Source organism: Amaranthus tricolor, chromosome 1 (genome assembly GCF_026212465.1).
Source record: "Amaranthus tricolor cultivar Red isolate AtriRed21 chromosome 1, ASM2621246v1, whole genome shotgun sequence".
NCBI lineage: Eukaryota > Viridiplantae > Streptophyta > Magnoliopsida > Caryophyllales > Amaranthaceae > Amaranthus > Amaranthus tricolor.
This window is the reverse complement of record NC_080047.1, coordinates 36,652,236-36,660,745: the sequence shown is the minus strand read 5'-3', so window position 1 is coordinate 36,660,745 and position 8,510 is coordinate 36,652,236. Positions and strand designations below refer to the sequence as shown.

At 33.4% G+C, this 8,510-nt stretch overlaps 1 protein-coding gene across 1 annotated transcript; it reads left to right on the top strand.

The window, feature by feature from the left end:
- The first annotated feature begins 1,822 nt into the window (after positions 1-1,822).
- LOC130820244 (acetate--CoA ligase CCL3) lies at positions 1,823-8,046 on the top strand. The gene is made up of 3 exons (XM_057685542.1): positions 1,823-2,140; positions 4,943-5,527; positions 6,883-8,046. Exons 1-3 carry the CDS (start codon positions 1,934-1,936, stop codon positions 7,777-7,779), a joined length of 1,689 nt encoding a protein of 562 aa, XP_057541525.1. The 5' UTR covers positions 1,823-1,933; the 3' UTR covers positions 7,780-8,046.
- Positions 8,047-8,510: the final 464 nt, after the last annotated feature.

The following is an 8,510-nucleotide window of genomic DNA, read 5'->3' as shown; positions in this document are numbered from 1 at the left end:
ATGGCTTGGGAATCAAATGAGCTACTGATTTAATAATTGCTGAGACAATATTAATAATAATAAAAACTAAATTACAAAGATGATATTAAAATACAAAAAAATTAATAAGCCAATGAAAAGTTTAATTAAAATGAGAATCTCTTGATAAAAAATATTGCAAAACAAACTCGATACTATTCCCTCTGATTTGGTTTGGTAAAAAATTAATAATAAGATTAATAGAAGAGAAAAATTTATTAAATAATAAAGTTAAGGAAAAAATTTGGAGATTATTTACATTCAAAAGTCAAAATAAAAGTAATGGAAACATGTAAGAATTATAAAATTTACAAAAATGTTAAGAATAAAGTTAGGGAGAAATAAATAAAATCAAAATGTAAAAAAAATATTGAGATTAGGGTTTAGGTTTGAATACTTGGTTTGCATTGAGTTTGATGAAGAATTACTTACTTAGCTAATAAAGGAAACAAAAATAATAAGTTATACTACTTTTCTAATTTACAAATATATTGATGTACTACTTTATTTCCTACACTCTCCTTCAAGTTGGATCGTAGGATCTCCAATGCCCAACTTGCCCAATGTTGTACCAAAAGCTTTAGAATTAACGACCTTTGTGAGAATATCTGCAAGTTGATCCATCGATCCAACAAATGGTAGACTGATGATTTTCCCTTCAAGTTTTCTTTTATGATATGTCTATCATCTCGACATGTTTCGTTCTATCATGTTAAACTGGATTCCTTGAAATGCTGATAGCTGCTTTGTTATCATAATAAAGTTCACATACTGTCTTTTGTGCAAAACCAAGCTCATTCATGAGTTCGAATCCATAGGATTTCTGTTATCTCTTTAGTAATTCCTCGAAACTCTACTTCAACACTTGAAAGGGCAACTATTTTGTGTTTCTTACATCTTCATGTAACCAGATTTCCACCCATCAAGGTAACGTACTCAAAAGTGGACTTTCTGCCATCACGATCTCCCGCCTAATCTGCGTCTATGTAGGCTAGCAAAACGTGATTATTCTTATCGAAGTAAATGCTTGTGCTGCTTGTCCCCTTTAATTACCTTAGGATTCATCACAACTATCATGTGTTGTATTTGTAGAAGTGGACTTCCTTCTCCCTTTCACATGTGAGCCACATCATATCCAAGGAACCACCATTGGCTCTGATACAATGTTAGGCCGTGACAATTCATCACATAATCTCACCGCGACTGATTCGTGTGGACACGAGATGCCCGTGGGCTCAGACCCACAAACCCACGGGTCAAGAGCGTTGACTTACACATACACTTGGTGATGTTCATTGTTTCCCAAAATCATATGTTAGTGGAAAAATTAGCCCACCCAATATATATACAAGTCCACAACCCACTATTTTATCGATGTGGGATCTTGTCTCACATGTAAAGTATTTCCAACAAGAAATAGAAGTATGTAATTACCAAATGTATTAAAAATATAAAAATAAATTTAATGTAAAATATATTGGTTGAGCATGAGCATTAAAAGACGTTAAAATTAAAATGGTAAACATTAATTACTTTTATCAAATATTCTTATGTGGAACTGTCTCTCAATAAAACGATTTCAAAGAAAGAGTTTATATTCTCATAAATAATAAGTATATTAGGTATTTCAATAAGTAGGGTATATAGAATTAAAAAATAATTAGGAATATTTTGATTAATGAACATTGATAGGATTATTTACAAATTTTGAGTTAAAAATAAATAATGCAATTTTCAGATAAGACGAAGAGTAAAACAAAACGCAAAGTCACACGAGCAACAATATATAAACACTGGTGTTTGCCTCTCCTTCTACACCAAAAGGTGCCATCCTCACTTTCTCTCTCTCTCTCTACATTCATCCGTTTTATCTGCATTTCTTGGATTCATCTAGAGAGAGAAATCTCATTCAAAAATGGAGGATATCGATGATCTACCCAAAAATCCAGCAAATTACACAGCTTTAACTCCTTTATGGTTCTTAGAAAGAGCAGCTACTGTTCATCCCAACAGACCTTCTGTCATCCATGGCCGCGTTCGCTACACTTGGCGCGATACTTACCGTCGCTGCCGCCAATTCGCATCCGCTCTTTCTCGTCGTTCTATTCGTGCTGGTTCGACGGTATACCAATTTATTTTTGTTTTTTTTCCTTTTTTTCTGGTTTTTTTTTGTTATTTCCCCTGTTTTTTAATCGGTTTTAATTACTCCAATTCTATCTTGGCAATTTGATTCGGATTTAATTTATTTTATTATATTCATTAGAAATTGGAATCATTATCATTGATGGTTTTGTTACAAACTTATGATTCGATTTTTACTGTTTATAGTGCTGTTACTGTATTTAGCACTGACTATTGACACGGGACTGGGTTTTATATAAAAAAATCTCATCAAATGAAATGAACAAAAAACTGAAGTTACAATGGTAGACTTATAAAAATACCAGTAATCTTTTAGTATTATTTTCAATACAGAGGGGTTTTGAAATATGTTCAATGGGAGAGGTCGCTGAAGGTAATTATAGACCCCGATTATATTTAACTTTTTTTTTACTTATATATTATTAGTGTTTTTAGTAATCAAGAAAACTTTATCTGTAAAAGTATTTAGAAAGGTTCATTGCCTTTTAAATTATTTTATATTTAAATTTAATCAATGGAAGAAAAATGTGAGATTATGATTTCTTTTAGCCGAGTCTGTAGCTATCGAATTGTAAACATATAAGGTAGAAAAATGCTTTTGAAATTGGTTTTCTATGCATGTAGAAACGAATGCTTAACTGGTCCCCTAAATGTTCAAAACTGTTTGATAAGGTTCTGTTCACTTTGTTATTACTTCCTACTGCTTCCCTAATGTTGCTGTTTTTGTTGGAATATTCAAGGAGCATAATACCAATAGAAGATGCTTTTTGTTTAATGAATACTGATTGGTTTAATATTAGGACGTTTAAGATTGGGGTGAAAATTTAGATGACATAAACTTCTAGTCATGTATATTGTTTGTTCTTATGGGGTGATGACTAATGCTGTATTATATGGACGATTAGAAATAAAAACTAAATTTTTATCTAGTGTTTGACTTATAAAGCCATTAAATAGTTCCAACAAATTTGTTGGCTTGTGAATGATTGATGGAGCACTTCATAATTTCTTTTTAAAAGGGTAACTCAAGGGATAAACTTCAGTTCAGCCGCCTTTTGATGAGTGATTACTCCTATCCTTTGGAATGAATATTGACCAATATGTTCCACCATACTATTTTGATAAAGTTTTATATTCGGATTATAAACAACAAGGACAATGACTGAGCCTTAATTTAGATTATAACATTCGATAATAAAATGTGTTATTAAATCATAAGCATTTCTTATATATGTAAGTTGCAAATGATGTATGCTACTAAGAGCCTTAATGATGTATGCTACATGACTAATGTGTTATCACTAATAAGGGTAATGTTGCGTATATTTGACCCCCAAATCTCCATCCTAGGTGGGAGGCATTTTATGATATTGGAGTAATGAAATAATGTGTTGTTGTATAGAATTATGTTATTACTAAGATAATGGGCAAAGTTTGACGTATAATCTGAAATCTGCACTGTAAAGTGAACAAAGAAAGTGTCATTGTCGTTGGTTGTGTGATCTAATATAAGCTTTTCTAGTCAAGTAGTACAACCAATTCTAATTTTATTGTTTTTTTAAAAATCTTTTTAAATGGCATTAGACAGATTATAAATTATTGTATTATGAACCCTTTCCTAGTAAGAGAGAAATGGCATGAAGTGATCATAAGATATTATTTGAATTCTGAAATGTTTCATGAATTATATTTTTCTTAATTTTATACGACTACTTTAGTCTATAGACTCTTGGAGCTGCTAAACATTGAATAACTAATTAAATCCCGAAAAGAAAAGCTATTTCAAAAAAACAAGTTGTTGACTTTTTTAAAGCTTTTCAGTTGAACTGACTTGATTAGAATTCTATGATCCAAAATATCGACAGATAAGTTACAGCAAGCCCTTTTAGTCTAGGTACTTTGTGGTTGAATATCTTTTCTTGTATAAGTTGGCGATGCTTTTTGATTGTTTATGTGACTTAGAAGAGTTTAGTGATTTAGTTTTCTTTGACAGTATTTAACTTTGTTATGCTTATGAAGGTTATATAGGAAAACCGTCAAGATTTTATTTATGAACTTATCATTAAGTTCATGTTGTTGCATAAGCAGTTTATTAATTGTTCTATACTTCGAGTCGATCATATGATCATCAGTAAGAGTGTTTTATTTATTTTTGTTGTGCAACTGGAAATGACTGATTGATGCAAATATGAGGTTGTTCAATAATTGGCCTTCACCTTCATTTGTAATTTAACTGTAGTTGATGCTTATTTTGATAACTACACTGTCCTTGCAATGTTCTTCATGATGGGTATTCCTAGAAAATTGTCCCATAGAAAGTAAAGAGAAGTTTTCTTTTGTTGGTTAAAAGCTTTGCAGATGTGTAACATGAACTCTTTTGGTCATCTTGCCTCTGGGTATGAATTAGGGTACAAATTATGAGCCTAATGCATAGTGCTAGTCACTGCTTGATTTATTGTATTCAGCTTTTTCACAAATTTTCCTGTCATATCTTAGCTTGTGTATATTCTGCTAGGAAGTTTCTGGTCTTCCTTAAAAATTCATTGGTGAAGAGTCCAAGACATCTCTTTTGATGGAATTTTGTGAATGCTTCAAACTGGAGGAAGTTTTAAAGTTCATAACCATAAAATCTGAGAGCCAAAACTCCATGTATTTTTTTGACAATGGAACTAATTTTTATCATCAGGCTGCTTATCCTATGTACATTAGTTTTTTTAAAGACTAAATATGTTTTCCATTAGACTAAAAGAATTATGCTGAATTGGTCTTGTTTTAACAACAGGTGTCAATAATTGCTCCTAACGTTCCAGCCATATATGAGGCTCATTTTGGTGTTCCGATGTCAGGAGCGGTGCTGAACACAGTCAATATTCGTCTCAACGCACAAACTATTTCTTTCTTGCTCGGCCATTCTGCGTCAGAGGTTGTAATGGTCGATCAAGAATTCTTTACTTTGGCAGAGGAAGCTTTAAAAATTTTATCTGATAAAGGAAACTTTAAACCACCAATTCTGATTATCATAGGTGATGAAAGTTGTGACCCTAAAACACTCCACTATGCATTGAGCAAAGGCGCCATTGAGTATGAGAAGTTTCTTGAGACAGGCGATCCAGAATTTGCGTGGCAACCACCAAAAGATGAGTGGCAGAGTATTACATTAGGTTATACTTCTGGTACAACAGCTAGCCCGAAGGGTGTGGTCTTGCATCATCGTGGTGCTTATGTCATGGCCTTAAGTTGTGCTATGGTTTGGGGGATGACTGACGGAGCTATTTACCTTTGGACTCTACCTATGTTCCATTGTAACGGATGGTGCTATACTTGGACTTTAGCTGCTGTTTGCGGGACAAGTATATGTCTTAGACAGGTAATTCAGTTTTCTTTTCTTCTGGACATATATTTGTAAACTGAAAAACCTACCACTCCGCCTCCTCTAAAATAATTACTTTGCTTCTTGGAATTCTAATGTTGTCACTTGTCACCACAATATTCCAAATTTCTTGTGGGTTTTAAAATTTCTATTTTACTGATTCTAGCTTCTTGATTTTGTTTAAATGAATATCCGTTCATATCTAATGCAGCTAAGGAATTGAAAGCAGTTCTCTTTTTGGGTTTGTCCTTGTTATTTCATCATGATTTAAATGTTGTGTTCTTTTGCTTTATGCTCTTTTTTTGTTCATAAATTTCAAATGATCAACACCAGGACTCTTTTTTTGGGTTTCTTCATGCTCATCGTACCAACCTTGTTGATTTTCTTTAGCAATTTTTGTTTAATAAATGTTCTTTATCGCCTTTTCTCACGATTATGTTTGTGCTTTTAATTATGTGTTGGAGATGGAGGACTAAAACTCTATTCTATTGAGGAGTCTGATTTCTTTCGTCTGACTCCCTCTTAGCCCACGCATGTAGAGTAATTGAAATAACTTGATGTTTTGTTGATGATGAAAATTGTTTGCTGGGAATAAATTTAGGATAAGAAGTATTCATAAAAAATTATCTTAGTCTTGTTGATTCTTAATGGAGGATAAGTTGAACATTAGCTAAATGGTTCTAGATCTGTAGCTCCCTAACATGTGACTTTGTACATCTTATATGTATTTGTATCTGGATATTTTATGACACTATTGGTTGTTCCCTTTTGACTAAACAATTATTCATATTCTCAATCTTCCATGGAAATTTCAACCAGTATGTCTTAATCTTGATTCCACTTTTCAGGGTATGATCTTAGTATGATTTTAACCATAATGTAAAAGAAATTTCAGCCTCCAGTCTTATGATAATAAAAGAATCTTTAGGAAGGTATCATTTCTGGAGGCCAGACCCCATTCTCTCTTAAATTTGTCATAATGTGATAATTGTTAAAAGAAGTTGTACTCTTGCTTCTTTGATATTTCTTTGATTTGAGGAGCTCTTTTATTTATTCAAATAGTTTTGAATTCAGTAAAACATGTCGTTTGATATTAACATGGAATTTGCCAACCAAGTGTTTGGCTTATTGAACTTTCTGTTACCAGGGGCTTGTGTTCAGGCAGTTCAGCATTGTAATTATTAGTTATAGCTTTCAAGTTTTAGGGATAAGATTCATATGAAATATTCTGTTTGTTTTTCTAAATTATGTCTTTCTGTTGAAGAATTCTGGGTGTCTGGCTAATTAAGATTAACATGATTTTATGGTTTCTCATCTATACACTCCTTTCTAATCTTTCATTTTATCTGTAGGTGACTGCTAAGGGGGTTTATGAAGCCATTGCCAACAATGGCGTGACTCATTTCTGTGCAGCTCCTGTGGTGCTCAACACTATTGTCAATGCAAGAAAAGAGGACACAATCCTTCCTCTGCCACGTGTTGTGCATGTCATGACAGCTGGTGCTGCGCCGCCACCTTCTGTGCTCTTTGAAATGTCGCGTCGTGGCTTCCGTGTTGCTCATACCTACGGGCTTTCTGAAACTTACGGGCCCTCTACTATATGCGCATGGAAACCCGAGTGGGACTCTCTCCCGCCAGATGAACAAGCCCGTCTTAATGCAAGGCAAGGTGTTAGGTACATTGGTTTGGAAGGCCTCGATGTAGTCAATACACAGACCATGAAACCAGTACCTGCTGACGGAAAGACTGTTGGAGAGATAGTTTTCCGAGGTAATGCAGTTATGAAAGGTTACTTGAAGAACCCAAAAGCTAATGCAGAGGCTTTTGCAAATGGGTGGTTCCATTCTGGGGATTTGGCTGTGAAGCACCCAGATAACTATATTGAAATCAAAGACAGATCAAAGGACATCATCATATCTGGTGGTGAAAATATAAGTAGTGTGGAGGTAGAAAATATCCTCTACTTCCACCCGGCTATATTAGAAGTATCGGTGGTGGCAAGACCTGATGAAAGGTGGGGTGAATCTCCATGCGCCTTTGTGACATTGAAGCCTGACATTGATCAAAAGGATCAGCAGCGTGTGGCTGATGACATCATGAAGTTTTGTCGGTCTAAAATGCCCGCTTACTGGGTTCCGAAATCTGTTGTTTTCGGTCCATTGCCAAAGACCGCAACTGGAAAGATCCAGAAACATATATTGAGGACCAAAGCTAAAGAAATGGGACCTGTGAAGAAGAGTCGGCTGTAAGTATACTATAACTTTTTTAAATTATTTTTTTAATGGTTTTTATTGATCAAATAATACGAGCTTGCGAATTGCTATGGTACAACATTGTACTCTCCCCCCTCCCCGAGAATATGCAAAAAAAAAAAAAAAAAGAGATGGTTCGGTCTTTGTAAAATGCCTTTGTCGTTGTAATATAATGCTATAAGTGTTGTTTTTGATGTGACATTGACCGAACAAATTGTACTCATGTAATTTTATTGTGGTAATTTTGATGGTTGGTTTTTTAAATTACTACTATTTCCATAAAAATTGGACAAATACTCTTTCCATTTCATAAAAAATGAATTCTTGTTTTATTCGTCGATTTATCAAAAATCTATTTCTATATTTTTTAGAGGTAGTAAGATTGATCAAGTTATTCAAGACTTGTATGGGAATAGAAGGAAAATAAGTATTATGTAGTTGAAAAATTGTATTTGTAAATTACTGAGTACAAGAAAATTAAAGTCATAGTGATATATAGATGAAGGCCTCTAATTTTGTACTTTGTTAGGACTTCCGAAAAGTCTGAATCGGTCACTGAGTATTTTTATTAATTTTGTTGTTAAAAATAACCGAAGAAAAACAAGGTTAATTTTATCAAAATTTAGCATGATCACAATGGGATGTCCTCAGAATGAAATAGTTTTTCATAAAGTATTGGTAGTTTGCACGACACTATTAGGCATCGAACATCAAAATATAAATTTGAG

What these genes read in the sequence shown, in the direction of transcription:
- LOC130820244 (XM_057685542.1), top strand. Translation starts at nt 1,934, where the DNA reads ATGGAGGATATCGATGATCTACCCAAAAATCCAGCAAATTACACAGCT. An exon ending in CTATTCGTGCTGGTTCGACG is followed by an intron (nt 2,141 to 4,942) that starts GTATACCAATTT and finishes TTTTAACAACAG; the next exon opens with GTGTCAATAATTGCTCCTAA. An exon ending in CAAGTATATGTCTTAGACAG is followed by an intron (nt 5,528 to 6,882) that starts GTAATTCAGTTT and finishes TTTTATCTGTAG; the next exon opens with GTGACTGCTAAGGGGGTTTA.